The 17,537-nt window shown below is 36.4% G+C and overlaps 1 protein-coding gene across 1 annotated transcript in view; it reads right to left on the reverse strand.

The window, feature by feature from the left end:
* Nucleotides 1-5,397: 5,397 nt before the first annotated feature.
* Nucleotides 5,398-17,537, reverse strand: part of NALF1 (NALCN channel auxiliary factor 1) — a 444,836-nt gene continuing 432,696 nt past the window's right edge. Inside the window, exon 3 of the mRNA XM_066545164.1 lies at nt 5,398-14,030. Coding sequence (XP_066401261.1) covers nt 13,735-14,030 — 296 coding nt within the window. The 3' untranslated portion in view covers nt 5,398-13,734. The remainder of the gene's footprint in view (nt 14,031-17,537) is intronic.

Genomic DNA, 17,537 nt, shown 5'->3' on the forward strand with positions numbered 1-17,537 from the left:
AGTAGTTGTCAGCTAGGCAGTGCAAGCCTCAATTTATATTGTATTCATTTGTTTATTTAATTCATTGTACTTATAATGGATAGATTAATGCATTTTACTTAGAGTAGAAAATTATTTATTCTGTTTTAAAATTTGATACTTCAGGGACACCTCTTAAGAAATGAAATGAGGTCTGAATCATAAAGGAGACAGAATATCAACACCTAAATGGGAGTTTTGATTTCTAGAAAATAAGAATAGAGGTTAAGTCTAGGTCTTTGATTCAATTGCACACAATACAGGACCTGGCAGATAAATTAAATTTCAAGTTTCCAAATGCTAAGCATTAGAAAGAAAGAGACTTTTCAAACCTTATGGAACATTTGTTTTATATCCATCTTTGCTTTAATAAAATACTGTGCAAGTTCAAAGGCAGGATATATTGGTGTTATTGCTGAACTTAGTGCTCTGGCTGAAGATGAAAAATTCATAACTACTTTCCTAAATTCTGTTCTACTGGAAAGTACAGTATCAACATCCATGGCACCTCGTGTAATAATGGTACAGAAAAAAACTCACCCCAAACCCTATGGAGCCAATACAATCTCGAAAGCCTCCGTAGAGCTCTGGAAGTACTTCTTGACTGTAGCAGGACTTCTCCTGCTGAATAAACCAGCCCCAAGGGTAACAAAAAAATTGTGTACCTCTGTGTGTAGAAATTCACAGTATTAATGAAGCCAAGAATCACATACTGGTAGGGTGAGGACTAAAACTTAGAGAACTACTTGTTGCAGGCAGTAAGAAGTCACAGTCCCTTTGATCCTATGGTGTTTCATCAAAAGAAATGGGAATAACTGTGCAACTGGATTTAGGACCTAGAGGGTTTGGGCTGTATGTGTGACTCACTACCAAAACAACCACGGTCCCAGTTTCCTTCCATTTACCTAAGCCTCCAGGTTTTGTAAGTCACGTGAGTCTAAACTGATTTTGACATGGTTTCCATGTATCCTTTGATATTTTGAAATATTTGGGGTTTGGATACAGTTCTTAATTCACATTTTTTGGTTTTTTTGCAAGGCTGATTTTTATAGCTCTGTGTGGAAGACCTAAATTTTTACAATGTTGTCACAATCATGAGACACCTTGAAGTAAATGTATACAACTTTGTAATTCTATGATATTTTGATAAAGTAGGAGTACACCATAGAAATAAAAGATACATCTGATTTGGAGCTGACACTGGATATAACAGTAGGCATAATAAAGTTAATATTGACAAGAAATGTGTATTTCTTATACCACATAATTTGGATCATTTAAGTAAGTTTATTGAGATTCTTCACTATTGGATAAGCAGTTATCATAGCATTATATTAGATTTGCTGTATTCTATAACAGGTTGTTCGTTTTCTTTTTTTCCAAATATGAAATTTTTGCCTCCTCAGAAAAAAGGGCTAATCCACTCATTTGGGAATGATATTTTTAAAGCTAATAAGCAGCTTTTTTTTTTTTTTTAACTGTGAGCATAATCTTAGAGTAACACATTATCAAGGACAAAAGGATTGATCACCTTATGAAGAAATTTTCCAGAGTAGCCTGAAAAATTTGTTTCACTAATAATAGAGGATGTTCTTAAAATGCTGGTAAAACCCCTTGAACAAAATCCTGAAATCACATACCCCTCAAAATTGGAAATAATTTTTATACAACAAAAAAGCCTAAGTTCTTGACCCAACTTGTGGTTTGTTTGAAAAATTTTGCTGTCACTTTTAATTTTGTTATTAACTTTTAGATTTTCACTTGTTAGAATGCTAGACATGGGCTTTGACATTTATTTGTTTTTATTGTTACATACTCTGTGTTATTAAATTTCATACAGGATTATGTGCCTATGCTGAGTATCTTTCCTCCTAGTTTCTGACTGCATATACCTGTAGCACATTCATCTGTACCTCCAGTTTTAGCTATTTCTGCAACCTTTATGCTCTTCTTAATTTAAGCTTTCTTTCTTTTAAGCTTTTCTCCTGGTAGCTTCCTAAAATATTTTGAGGAAGCCAAGGCTTCTGTGAAGCATCTGAAGAATAGTATAAGTAAAGTAAAATGCTTTATTTTCCATATGGCTCTGTTTTAATTGTCTTTGGGGAAAAAATATAATTCCTCATAACCTTGTTAAATCACTGTTAGATTAAAATAAGGTGAAGTAGTCTATGCATTTGACAGGAAGACATATTGTCTGATTCTGGAAAAATACAGATTTCTAAGAGTGTAAATCTCTCAAGTTATTGAAACTCAAGGCAAGGATGAGAGGAACAAAGTCCAACTCATCATCATTTAGGATCAGATTCAAAAGCACCTGAGGAACCTGACACAAACAGATGCCTTCTAGAGTCCTGAGGGAATTAACTGGTGTAGTTGCCACTCTCCATGAAATTTGAAAAGTCATGGCCATCAGACAAAGTCCCAGTGCCTGGAAAATGGAGAGAGCACACCCATTTTTAAGCAGGGTAAAAAGGAGAACCCTGTGAACCACTAACCAGTCATTATCACTTTTGCACCTGGTAATATGATGGAACTCATCCTCTTGGAAGTTATTTCGAGGCATGTGGAAGACAGGGAGATGATTTGAAACAGCCAATGTGGCTTAACCAATGCAAATCATGCCTGCTTAATCTACTAGCCTTTTGTGACGGAGTGTCTGCATCAGTGGACAACACAAGAGCTACAAATCCCATCTACCTGAACTTCTGTAAGACCTTTGGAATGGTCCCACACAACATCCTTGATGCTACATTGGAGACATATGTGTTTGGCCAATGAACTGTTGAATGGATAAGGAATTAGCTGGATGGCCATGTCTAAAGTCTTATGGTTAGTAACCAAATATCCAAGTGGAAAGCAGTGACATGTGCTGTCCCTCTGGGGTCTGTAATCTATTTAGATGCAGTGGGATTGAACGTACCCTCCACATGTTTGTGGCTGATACCAAGCTGAGTGTTCAAATATGCTTCTTCAAGAAGAACCTGGTGGCCTTGAGTGGTGGCCCTCATTCACTCAAACAAGGCCACGTGCAAGATCCTATACCTGGGTTGGGCCAATCTTCAGGGTCAATACAGTTTGGTGGATGCACAAATTGTGAGCAGCCAAACTGAAAAAGGGGACATCAGTAGATGAAAAATTGAACGTGAGCCAGCAGTGGACTCTTGCAACCTAGAAAGACAATCCATTCTTGGGCTGCGTCAAAAGAAGCATGATGGGCAAGACGAATGCCTACTCCATTCTTGCAGGAGATACTACATGGAGTACTGCATGCAGCTCTGGGGTCACCAGTACCAGATAGAGTGTACCAAGGGAGGACTACGAAAATGGTCAAGGGCTGGAACATTTCTCCTCCAAAGTTAGGATGAGAGAGTTGGGGTTATTCAGCCTGGAGAAGACTGTGGACCCTTTCAAAGTATGAAGAGGGCTTAGCAAGCGAGAGACATTGAAGCAACACCCACAAGGATTTTAAACTGAAAGAGGGTAGGTGTAGATTGGACACAAGAAAAGGTTTTTTTCTTATGATGAGAGTGGCAAGACATGGGAACAGGTTGCCCAAAGAAGTTACGGATATCCCATTTGTGGAAGTATTCAAGAGCATGGAGCATGGAGCTCTGAGCAACTTGGTCTAGTGAAAGCTATCCCTGCCCGTGTCAGGAGCATTGGAAACTAGGTGATCTTTGAATGTCTCTTTGAATCTAAATTGTTTAAAATTCTATGATTCTATGAAATACTCAAGGCATATTAAACAGAAGGCCACAGTAAACAACTGGGCATGGAAGAGGGCTCGATGAGCTAAGTGGGTAGGAGTGAATGCCTGAAAAAATCTTTGCTTGCTTGGTCTGGTGAATACATTTACTTCTGAAGAACATCATGCATCACTTTCAGTATAGAGCATAGACTAATATAATCTTGTGAAGTTTTATTAAAAAAGTGGACCAATCCCACCATAAGCTAAAAGAGATGGAAGATATTTTATAAAAAACCAAAAACAAACAAACAAAAAAACCCAACAGGGTTCTTGAAATAACATTACATATATCAAATGCTTAATTAGTTTTACTTTGGTTTATGCATACTTTGTTTCCTTTTTCTCATCCCCATGTGAAAATGGCCAGTCAGAAAAAAATATTTCATTCCATGCCCCAAACAGTTTTATTAAAATAGGCATCACACTTATCTGGCATTTACTTTATGCCTGATGATGTTGCATACATAAAACAAAACCTCAATATCCTTGCAGTAGAGGAGACCTTGACCATAGGTTTGAAACAAAGTGTAGTCCTCATATCTCCATCTAGGAAGCCTAATGAAAAACTGGCATTTCTGGACCTCAGATTTTAATCTACTGAATCAGTGAAATTTGTCTCCTTCACAACATCGGATGCTATTCATCACAAGGAAAACCTGGTTTCAACACCGACTTTATGACATGCAGAAGGAGTTTGTATGTAGTACAAACTTGTTTGTACTCTATATATTGATGTAGAACAGTTGTAGGGGACTTCATTCACCTACTGTACGTACCTACCTCTATGAACAAGTGGGTAGGGCAAAAAGTAGGTGGCTGTGAAGGTGGGGAGGCAATCTTAAGTTACACGTCTGTGAGGAAACTGTGAGGCTTCTGGTTTATTTCCTCACCTTATTTACAGCTCAGATTGTTACAAATTACTTTTTATTTTCATCTTTGATTTGTAGCAGTATCTTAAACTGGATTTATTGAATTTTTAATCATGTTATTAGGAGGATCAGCACTAATTTCCACAGACTGGTTGCTATCATTTACTGTTACCCAAAATAGTTCCTAAAACATAAGAAGTCTGACTTCTAAAGATCTTTGAACTCACCTCTTTGAGCTGTGGTTTGGTTGCAAATCCTTTTTGAGAAGAACTGATCCTTGTGCAATCAGATGGGCAAGTATCTACTACCAATTCACACCCCCATTGAATATCCCATAGGTAGTAAATGAGCATGTATTTTTGTAGCTGTTGCACCATTGAAATTTAACATACATCTTCTAAAAATTAAATGCTCTTCTTTTGTGGATATTATTTTTTATTTATTCTAATTTTTTTCCTTTCATAAGGGATCTGAGCTAAACAGCTGTAAAGTACTGTTGCTGTGTTATACAGTACAGCCTGGAAAAGCAACTGAATATGAGGAAATTACCTCAATCTTTATATTTTTGTCTATGGCAATTTCTGAAATAAGTAACTGCAGTCCAGGCCAGAACATAAGTGTTTTGGCTTTTTTTATCTCTTTTCTTTTTATTTTGAAAAGAAATTTGTTTAAATTTAAGCATTATTTAAAGTAATTATTCCCCCCAACACTTTGGATTTAATTTCAGTCACAAAACCCTGATCCAAAAAGTCAGACTCACTGTTTGCATCTTTAAATTTATTCTTAGCAGAGCATTATTGTTAATATTTTTTTCACAATCTTCAACAGTTTCTCCTGTCATTTTGAAAACAAGTTTTTTCTGTGAGTCATTGTAATAAATTATTTCATCAAAGTTCTCTGTAAAAAATTAAAGATAGTATTAGTTGCTTAACTAAAGTTGCTATAATAATACAATATTTAATATATTATTACAATTTACAGCTTTTTTTTCTTTTTTTTTTTTTTTTTCTGACAGGACCACATAGCCCTCTTTTCAATGCTAAGAATCATAGGACATTCCATATTGTTAAAAAACACTGATGCCAGTTTAGCCCATTTCAAATAAAATCCAGTCCTTAACTCTGAAGAAAGAAAATAAAAACATATAACAAAGAAAAGAAAAAAGAAACAAAGATTAAACACACTTAGATAAATCTATTTTTAACATGAGCTTTCTGTCATACAATTTGGAAGGAACAGAAGAGTAGAATAATTTTAATTGCAAATCTTTTAACAGAAACATATAATTTGTAGCTGCATAGTTCAATCTGAATCTTTAAAAGGCCAAAAGTCTGGTTTTCAACAAAACAAAGGAAAGCAAACAAGTGAAACCAAGCAGCTTCTGAAGAACTACATAAATAAATTGTCACCAAGGGTTACTTTAAAAACCCAAAATTATCAGAATTTTTAAATTTCATTTTCACTTGTGGGAGTGAAAATATTATAAATTTTTTTCAGTCTTTCTCCTTGTATTTATAATCCTGTGTAAGTTTTTGCATATTCAAACCCTGAATGAAACTTGTTAGAGTTCAGAAAAAGAAAGGTCTATCAAATCAAAGCTCAAAGCTTTGGCTCAACATGACTTTTGCATAGAGCTGCAGCTAATTTGACCAAACCCTTGGACAAACATTGGGAACATTTCAATCTTTCAGCTGATCACATGTTTATTTATCTTATCCATGTGAGTTTATCTGTGCTCAAAGGGACCTTGGACTTTTCAAATCCTCCCCGAAGTCAGTGGAAGGACTTGCTCTGACACTGGCAGATTTTGATCCATGGCATTAATCCTAGTTCCATCTAAATGAAAAGCATGAGTCCCATTGAATTCAGTGGACCTATGGACTAATGATGAATAGGAAATGATGTGGAAACATCTCTGTGCGGATGAAAAAATAATTTTATTTCATTAATTTTTTTGTGTTTTGTTTTTATTATTTTGTTCTGTTTCTTATTCTACATGCATAGAAAATATGAAATAGGAGAATTTTACCTCTTATCAAATGCATTTAATTTTTCAGAGGGCTACCAAGGCAAAATTATGTCCTACTTCAGACTGGTGACACTGTCAGAGAAAGGGAAATGTGGAGGAAAGAAAGGGGAAAGACAATTCTTTTTTCTTTTGCCCTTGTTTTTACTGGCTTTCTACAAAACTATCAACAACTAGTCACTATTTTCTTATGATATCTTCCAACTTATGTAGCTGCTCTGCCTTTTTTCAGAGTTTTTCTAGAAAACTGCATAGCAGCTTGCAATTGTTAAGTGCCACTGCCACATAGGAACTTGGTCTTGTAAAGTGCTAGGTGCCCTTCATCATCAAATGAAACAAGTGGAACTGAGCACACTTGAATTCCCTGTGGAAATAATAATGAAGACTGTCAAAATTACATAATGCTACCAGATAATCTATCAACATTCCTCAGAGGAGGAAAAGAACATCTCTCTCTTATATGTGTGTAGTAACCAGAATTTGTACACTTGTACTAGACCAATTTTTAGTTCATTGATTTGTGTCCACTGGAGAAACACTAGAAAAGAAAAAAAAATAGTTTTTCTTCCTCATTTAATAAGAGTAGTCTGCTGATTAGAGAAGGACTGATCTGCATTCACAGAAAACTCATTCACTGTGTTCTAGACGGTATCATGTTGCCACTTCATCCTACACTGCATTTCAGGCAAAAAAAGCTGGTGGAGGAGCCTGTCTAGTAAAAAACTTTCAGAAATGTGAATTCCAGACATAGGAACTTCCTAGATGCTCTAAGAATGACCCCAAGAGAGCAGGAGTAAAATAGGGCTATCCCATTCTATGTAGAGCACTTGCTTAGATAGTACCTTCCTCAGGAGATTCTTGGTTTGTATCACCAAATCCTACTGTGTATTATGCTTCATCCACCTTAATTCAGAGTTGCATATTTGCCACTTATAAGACATATAAAATTTTGGTGCTGCAATGCTCAATGTTGTCCTGACTAAAACTACATTCAAATACATTCAAATACATCATGTAGTGATCTCTGAAAATAAATCCCTCCGCTGCCTGATTTATCCCTTTGACAGAAAGTACCCTTCTTCCATCTTCAATTTCCCCACTGCTAAAGACTCCATGGAAAGGTTTGTATGTCTTTGTTATAGTTGTCCCAGCTGGCATTCTAGTCTTCATCCAGGTGTCCTTCATTTTCCACTGGGGTAGGACATCACATCTTCTTTTATCTTGTCCTACCATGTACAATAAGTCCTGCTAAAATCATACAAGGGGGGCAGCTGGGAGGAGTGTCTTAACTACTGCAGAGAGATTTGACAAAGACTGGTTGATAAAACCCTTCTGCTGAGACAGTTCTCAGTGTGAAAATAACAAAAAGGTCTAGAGATCTATGCAGCTGGCTTACTCAGAGGGCTGGTTCCAAAGCATGCTTGTTATGTTTATCCTATTTCAGCTGTTTGGGGTGCTCAGTGCACATGTAGCATTTAAAGCATAGTAGTGTTTCCTCTGACCTGTGTAATGACTCTCTGACTGAGGCTGAAGATGCAAGCAGGCCAAGCACATGCTCCTCAGAAGAGGAAACTGAGTCACTTCATGTGTGTCCAAGAGATGAACACAGTGAGAGAGAGGGAGAGCCGAGAGTTTGGACTAACATGCTGAAGCAGAGGCAGCACTTTGAGTGCAGACTATCCCTTAGGACTCATGACTGAGATGTCCTGTGTCCTCAACAGCCACTGGAACTGCTGGGATGAGGTCTGTGCCCCTGGGATCTTCCTGTGTAAGTCAATGACTTGAAGAAGAAGTTCAGAAAAATAACTAAACTCATAGGAGACAGTATGTGGAAAGAATAGCCAAACATGTCCCTTTTGCCCAAATTATTTACTTTTTTATTATAAAATCTATTTCTACATCTGAAATTCTACCTGGAAATTCACACTCCATAGTAAGGAATATAAATACAGCAATTTTGCTCTATTTTTTATTAGGTCTTATCCTTTGGCATTTTTGTTCTACAGTATGCTGTATTTGAAATAATTGTAGAGAACATATATTTTTCTCTCTCTTTTTTGATATAGGTCTATCTCTATATAGATCTACACCTACATATGATTTTTTTTTTCTTTTTTTTTAGTCTCAACTGTATTTTGAAGAATTATAACTGTTTCTTGGATGGATTTTCTAAGTTGGCCAAGACTTTTTTTTTTTCCAGAATGACAATAGTTCTCTCTCCCGCCTTTTCCCTCCTATCTCAAGCTTGTTAACATTTGAAAAAATGCTGTTAAGTATAGGATACCTAGAGGTGTTCAGTAATGTAATTTCTCAGGGTTGCTGTAGGAAATATTGGCAAATTATATCCCTCAGTTGAGATGGTTTGTGATCCAGTCCTATTTCTCATAAAAACATCTAGGTTTAATGAGAATTATCATACTCAGAACTAGACATATTATTTTCCCAAGCTTTTCTGAAAGACTGCTGACAGCTGCTGAAAAATGACAAAGTCTCTTTTTACCTCACAAAGCTATTTAATTTCTTCTCCACAAAGACAAATTTTCTGCTACTTTGTCCTCCGCACTTGTAGTTAAATTTGGAAGCCACTCCTTCACCAAACTAATATGAGTAGACAGTAATAATAAAAAAGGACCATTCACCAATAATATGCTTTTGCCAATCTCTTATCAAGACTTGGCTAGGGCTGAACCCAGAGATCTTCTGCTTATGCACTATTCCCATGAACAATTCCTGAGTAAAGATTATGGGATAGCAAATTGAGACATATGTGCTACCATGAATTTTTTGTGGGTGCATGCCTTTACCTGTACCAAGGCTCCCTGAACTCAGCATGGCTCTGAGCCCAGCTGGAAGCCTGCCTGAGCAGGGCTTATCATGGGGCTGTGGCACTGATAAGACATACTGTGAAAGCTGAAGTAAGGACCAGGCACCTTCACAGACCCCTTGCTTAAGTGACTCTTCATGTGTATCATGAGTTTTCCTAAAAACTAGGTCTACTCCACAAATGAGTTTTGCTTGTGCTTTGGATAGTCATTCAAGACAGTTTTCACTGCGTAAATTGGTGTGCATGTGCTACCTTCAGCTCTCATGGTTGGCAGGTATCTTCTGTGCAGAGAGGCAATGCTTGCAAAAAGGACGTTCATTATCATAAATACAGAGAGAGCAGAAGACAATGCTTTGTCCCTCACTCTTTAATAGAAGAGTATAACTATATAAGCTGTATCAGCGTGTATCAGATGACACCTGGTCTCTGCTTTTTGAAATACATCTCTCATTCTTTTACTCTTTCTTCTTTAATCATGCAGAATAAAATTATTTTTATCTCTCAAGGAGAAATATCTTTGTTTTGTTTGTAACTACTGTTCAACAGATTCTTTGGCAGCTGATGGCTTGGTTTCATCATTTATAGAACTAAAACTTCATCCTAACATTTTGTTGGTTTTTTTGTCTTTAAATTATGGTGTGGAGAAGCACAGCCTTCACCTGCTATAGTAAAAAAAAAAAGAAAAAAGATACTGTCTCTTTAATGAAAGAAAAGCAACAATATACTGTATTACTGAATGCAAATGCAATAAGGAATAACATATAGCTCTGGTTATGTTATATGACATTTGGCTTAGCAGTATTAACATATTGCACAAAATCTGCATTTTCCCTATTGCAGAAAATAAGACGATAAAAGACATGGGAAATTAATTTCTTCCATATGATCATAAAATAAATATTCTTTTTTTTTTCTTTTTCTTCTCTTCAGTCATTTGCAGTAAGATTTTAGTGTTACTTCTTTGTTAAGCCAGCTCTTTATCATGTATGTATTAGGCATACAGTACAAGGAGAAATGGAACAAGATGGCAGTTATAGCAGTGGCAAGATGCAAATTTATTCTGAAAAAAAGTAATATGTGCACAATATCAAGCATGCTTAAGTTTGTGCCAGGAAAACTTTTACGAATGAAGAATGGATGGGATGGAATTTTGCATCATACATGATTACATGTTGCTTAACTTCATAGAAGAGTCTTTGTCTACTCCTGATGTCCCAGGTACCACCAAGAGAAGCTTCTTACCACACTGCTAGAGTGAAAATGGCAACAGATACCCCAGCAGTATTCAACTGCAACATGACTCTTTGTTTCAGAAATTAAAGAAACAGACCTCAAAAAGATGACAGAGAAAATTCACAGACCATTGAACTGCAGGCACTAACTCCAGGTAGGGAGAGGGGGATGAATTTATTACATCTTATATTTGCAATTGAAAGTCTGTAATTGTTTTCTGCTTCATTTTCCCCAAGTTTAATTAGGCTACATTATGTATGTGATGTTGTTGTCACTGTTTTTCCTCCTGTCTCTCTCATATTGTATGACACATGACTGAGTGTAGCCAAGCAGTGAAGAGTCATTTTTCACTGACACCACTTGAAAACATTTTTATAGAAAAATAAGGGATGAAGAATGAAAAAGAGCAGAAAAGAAGAAATAAAATACTTTAAAGATAGATCTCTACATTAATTCATCATGAAGCAAAAGAGAAATAAAAAAGAAATCTTCTTCAGGTGCTAATTCAATCGAGATGAACCAGACCAGGTACGGTATTGGTACAGTGTAAAAATAGATGACAGTGAGTAATGGTGTGAACAAAAAACCACGAGGAACATCACAGGAATGGATGTTGGATGGCCTTTGCACAGCAGAGGTAGATAAAGGTTATAACAAACTGTTTACTGACCATGTACACTTACTAGAATTAAGAGGTCAGTTGAACAAGAGCTCACCTAGTAAGAGCTTTCTCAGTAGTGTGACTTATCAGCTGTTGTACAGTACCAGAGCACTGCCCAGTTATTGCTCCATCACTTTTCAGTAACATTTCTGTCCTTCAAAAGTCTACATTCTACCATTAGTTAAGGCTTTTTCTTTTGCATTTCTACATTTTCCCCCAATTTTGCATCAATTCACTGTAATTAATACATGTGCCTCTAAAAGAAAAGAAAATAAATAAAAAAGCACCATGTTTTATTGAACAAAATATAGCATGTGCAAGGAAGGGAAGGGAAGAATTATAGAAACAAACCAGTGCTGAAGAATTTTGCATTAGCTGGTGCTTTTTGTTGTCGTATTTGCACAGATCGTTTTAGGCTCTTCAGTCCAGGTTGTAGCAAAACACTATCAAAACAAATACTCTTGCAAAATGTTTGAGCTTCGCAGCTTAACATGTGCATCTTGAACCGCTTAAGCAGCATGGTTATCTTCTTTTTGTTTTTCTCCAGAATTTAACAGACCGTAAATTGTATACAAAAACGCATTATGCACCAGTGATTAAATGTTCTTACAACATTAATATTTATCAAGGGGTATTTCATAGCTAGAAAGTAGGTAACTATATTTTATTTCCTAAGAGAACATTTTCTATAGTTTTCCTTCATTTCCCAGCTACACAGCAAACATCTCTAAAGTGCACTTCCCAAGTGTAGTTAGAGAATAGGAAGGAATGTAAAGTTTTTAAAAACAGCCCTTATTAACTTTTCCTTCCATTGATTCTACTGTAAACTCTAAAAAGCCTTTTTAAAAAGCAAATTCTCATACACTCAGCAGGTGAAATGTTCCCACAAAAAATAAAAGTAAACAAATTCAAAACCACCCCCAACAATGAAAAACCAGCATATTACAATCTTTTCTCTTGACTACTCATACCCTAGTATATATTTACTGTTTTTATTGCACATTTATGAAAACGGTTGTCCTATATATTTAAAAAAAAATAGTTTCTTTATCTGTGCTAACACATTCTTGTGCATCCTTAATAAACTAGTTACTTTCAACAACATGTAGGTAATAGAAAAACAATGGAATCAAACCAAGGAGATAATTTGTATTGTAGATGTTAATAGACTTCTTGAGTAATTCAGTTGCAAAAAAAAAGAGTTGAATTTTGGAAGTTCTTGGCTCCCATTTTCTATGGAAATCTGCTGGTTATGTGACAGCAGGAGAACTCAAAACATGATTCACAATGAATGTCAATCCTTCACCTCCAATATGAAGGCTCCTCAACTATTCAACTTGCTGAGCATAACTGGTTTTACTTAACATATCTAGAAAAGGCTGCTCCTGTTCAACTGACCAGTGAGAAAGGACTGGACTTCTTCAAAACGGGTATTGGAGCAACAGTTTGTTATATATTTCTTTATACTTTTTAACTGTCCAATCCCACCTTGTAAGGAGAGCACTTGTTTGTTCAGCTAAAAGGAACCCCCTTCATGCTCCTTTAGGGTTTGCTCAGTCAACTGTTTTGTGCAACAGTGGCAGAGGCACACTGGAATTGTGTACCCATTCATTGTGATTACACAGACAGAAGCAAATGTATGTTGTCTGTGATGGTAGATGGGAAAGGGAAAGGAGATGAATGGTTCCCATGGATAAGAGGACAGTAAGGTTTGTTTGGGGTTCTTTTCGTGGTTGCTTTTTCTTTCTTTTCTTTTTCTTATTCTTTTCTCTTTTTTGGTTAAATTTTGTTTTGATGTTCTTTTTGTGGGTTTTTGTTGGGGTGTTTTGTGGGCTTTTTCGGGTTTTTTTGGCTTATTTGGTTTTTTTTCTGTTTTTTTCTTTTTTTTCCTGTTTTTTTCCTTTTTTTTTTTTCTTTTTTGCTATGTCATGAAATCATAGCAGTCATTCCTCTAATAGAAACTGACAGGACATAAAAGACAGAACTATCAGATGAACACACACAATGACTAGAAATATATCGACAGAGAAAAGACTTAATTTAGCTTTGAGAAACTGTCCCAAAAATAAAATCCTGTATTAACAAGTGCAAAAAACAAACAAAAAAAAAGAAACTCCAAACATTAAAACACAGTGTATAAAATGGTGTGAGAAAGTTAAGTCACCAAACAGCCTTTTAGTCAATAAAAAGCTGCATTTATGTGTCCTTGTTGTTTAGGTAGCGGCCCATTCTTTTCATTTTACCCAAAAGGTCATTCAAGAAGAGCTCTGAGGGTAAAGCACTCAGTCCTTGCTATTTTTGACTGTAGTAATTTGGGCCTGTTGTGTTTCTATCATGTAAGATGAATCCTTTCTTTTATTCCTCATTGGTTGAATTATCTTCCAAAGCTGTTATGCTTCCAAATCCCAGTCCTGTTGAGTTCTGTGCTGCTGAGACTGTAAGTACTGTATGTAAGAGAATTAATACAAGAACACACAGTTTAAGTCTGCTGTTACACAGTCTTGATGCTGATGAAACTGTGAGCGATGTCCTGTGACACATTGTTGAGCCACTTGTTTTTATAGTCCCTTTGGGTTGATGATCTGATAATAGTCCCCATCTGACATCACAGCATTCTGGTTCTGCATTGGTTGGATAGTTTTCATAGAGCCCTGTAGGGTAAACACAAAAGAAAAATAAATACCAGGCACAAGGATTGGCAGAAGTAGTAGCTTGAAGGAACAGCTGACATTTAGTCTAATCTGTCGAATCCATATCCTTGGGTGAGACTGAGGCCCTCAGAAGTCCTGTAACTCTGTTTAATTATAGATGTTGAAGGAATATGCGTCATCTAACAGGAAGCAGCATCGAAAGGTCATTCAGAAGTATGACACTGAGCATGACTGTGTAAAGAAGCAACATTAAAAAGCAATTGATATTTGTGATAAGGGTGTTTGAATTCTTCCTTTTTGGGAAGTAACAAACAATGATGAAGTAAGAACTAATTAACTGAGATGTTTCCACAAAATTTGTACTTCAAAATTCTTCTTTCAGTATGTGACCACATAAAGACAGACATTAAATAACAAATAATGATGCACTGATGATATTGGCTATTTTAATTTTCAAACCTATGTAAATTAAGCTGTATCACAAGAACAGCTTCCAAACAGAGCTGTTCAGAACCTATTTGTTTATCCTAACTCATCTGAGTTCTTCCAGCTGGATATTGCCTTCAACATATCCCAGAGGTGAAAAAAAAATCTGTCCTTGCCACACAATGAAGTTTCTGATTATACAGATAGGCCATTTTTGCCTTTGGATTTTACTGAGTTCAAATAATCTGATTATGACTTTTTGAACACTAAGAGGAACTGTATCTTTTTGGAAATTCTCAGTGTTGTCTGCATTACTATAAAGCAGATTAACATAACCAGAGTGTTCTGTTTGCTTCTCACATACCTTTTCCTCTGATAAATTAAAATAAACAAATTTGGCTATTTAACTAGTGTTCAAATGCAAGAATGTCTAACATAATGGACAAACATCTTTTCTCTGTTTAAACTGATCTTAGATTAAATTCTGCAGTAAATAATATACTCTGTGGTAAAACTAGGTTTTTCTAGGAAAAAAAAATCTATCTGTGATGAGATATTAGGATAGTGATTTTGAAAGTAGCTTTATTTTTTAGAACAATAATTACATTTTCTCCAAAATATCACAACAACAATATTACTTTCAAAAAGGAAATTAAGGTATAACATTCTGAGGTCCAGGCACCAGATTTCTTGCACTTTGCGAATACCCTGTAAAGAAAAGCAATATACCTTAAAATATGATAAACCTGAATGCTTTGGTTCCTACTTCCATAAACAAAAAATGTGTTAGGTATGCTAAGAATGTTAAGACGCCTAGGTTGACAGATTTTTACATAGCTGACACAATTTTCTACTAAGCTATAGCTGAGTCCAAATAAAGTTGCATTTGTTTTTGGATTTAACCAAATTTTTAAAGATACAGGAAGAAAGCAACTTGTTTCATGTTCTGTAAATTCAGAGTTTATCCTATGCTAAACCTGACCAATTTTTCCATTTCTGCAGTCAGAAACTTAATGCAGCATTCCAAAGGTTGAAAATCATTAATTCTCACTCTAGATCATGGCTGAAAGAATCATTTTTAAAAAAAGAAATTCTGTTGTGTTTGGGAACTTCTGGACAATTGTTCATTCAATGTATAATAAAACAGTCTTATTTTCTGAGACCCATCTTTTGTGCATAAGTCTGTTTTTAAACATTGCCACATACAGGCAATGCCTCCCAAAGCAGGGAATTATGATTTGTTCTGTGAACTGCAGCAGCTCAAATGATTAGTAGTAATTGAAGAGACACAGAGAATGGTTAATGCTTTGATTCCACTGAGGCTTGTTTACTTTTCAAACTATGTTTTCTGACTTTCTTGTTACTGGAAAACCCAGACTTCCTTTCAAATCAAAGCTATGTATATAAGTTGGCAATCAAAAGGTATTTAAATAGTTCATATGCACTTACTGACTTATAAATAAATTGATGACAGCTCTATATTCAAAGATGAATTGAACATGTTCCTTAATGTAAAATTGCATTTCCTCTTTATTTCAATTCAGCAATTGAATTTAGGTTTTGAATTTGCAGTTACATATTAAATAAACAATTAAGTACAGAGCCTCTATTCATATGACAGTGTAGAAGATTTAGATACATTCAGTAAAACTTTTTGTACTGAACACAATATGTGTTCTTCACCACATACTAGTTTGTAGCCACAAATATAACCTTTTGCCCCTTGGACTAATTGGAATTAATTAGTCCATCTATTAAGTCAGAGGTTTGCAAATGCGTGACTTAACTAGAAATCCAGGTAATCTGGCTACATCTCCTAGGAAAATCAAGGAGAAAAACCCAGTTTGTTCTTTTATCAAAATATTAATAGAATCATAGAATGGCTTGGGTTGGAGGGCACCTTAAAGATCATCTAGTTTCAACCTCCCTGCTGTGTGCAGGGACATCTTTCACCAGGTTACTCAAAGCCCCACCCAACCTGGCCTTGAACACTTCCAGGGATGTGGACTCCACAGCTTCTCTAGGCAACATGTTTTAGTTCCTCACCACTCACACAGTAAAGAATTTCTTCCTATAATTCCTTCCTAATATTTAATCTAAAGCTACTCTTTCAGTTTGAAACAATTCCCCCTTGTCCTATCACCACTCACTATTTAAAAAAAAGTCTTCATCCTTCTTGCAGGCTCACTTCAAGTACTGGAAGGCCACAATTAGAGCAGCCAAAGCCTTTTATTTTCCAGAGTGAAAAATCACAGTTCTCTTAGTCTTTCCTCATAGGAAAACTGCTCCATTCCTTTGATCATTTTGTCCCTCCTCCGCACTTGTTTCAATAGATTGACGTCCTTCCTGTGCTGAGGACCCCAGAGCTGGATGCAGTGTTCCAGGTGAGGCATCACCAGAGCAAAGTAGAGGGGCAGTGTCACTTCCTCTGCCTTGCTGGGCAGCCCAGGACATTTGGCTTTCTGAGCTGTGAGTGCACATTGCTGGATCATGTCCAGCCTCTCATCCACCAGAGCTGCCAAGTCCTTCTGGGCAAGGCTGCTCTTGATCTGTTCATCCCCAGCCAGTTTTTACCTCAGGGGTTGCCTCGACCTAAGCACCTTGTGCTTGGTCCTGTTAAACCTCATGGGATTCCCATGGCCCACTTCTTGAGCTTGCCTAGGTCCCTCTGGATGGCATCCCATCCTTCAGTGTCAACCACTCCACTCATCTGCAAATTTACAAAGGGGGAACTTGATCTCTTCATTGAGAAAGATATTAGATAACACTTCATTGTAGAAGACCGCTCAGTTGGTCAGGCAAGACTGGCCCTTGTTGAAGCCATATTGACTGTCTCAAACCACCTCCCTGTTCTCCATGTGCCTTGGCACAGCTTCTAGCACAGGATCTGTTCCATGATCTTCCCAGCCACAGTCATGAGTCTGACAGGTTTGTAGTTTACAGCCTCTTCCTTGACCTATCAACTCTTGCCCTTTTTAAAGATGGGTTCAGTGTTGCCCATGTTTCAGCCACCTGGAACTTGACTTGATTGCTATGACTTTTCGAATATCATGGACTGTGGCTTAGCAACTACATCAGCCA

Source organism: Molothrus aeneus, chromosome 2 (genome assembly GCF_037042795.1).
Source record: "Molothrus aeneus isolate 106 chromosome 2, BPBGC_Maene_1.0, whole genome shotgun sequence".
In the NCBI taxonomy this organism is placed as follows: domain Eukaryota; kingdom Metazoa; phylum Chordata; class Aves; order Passeriformes; family Icteridae; genus Molothrus; species Molothrus aeneus.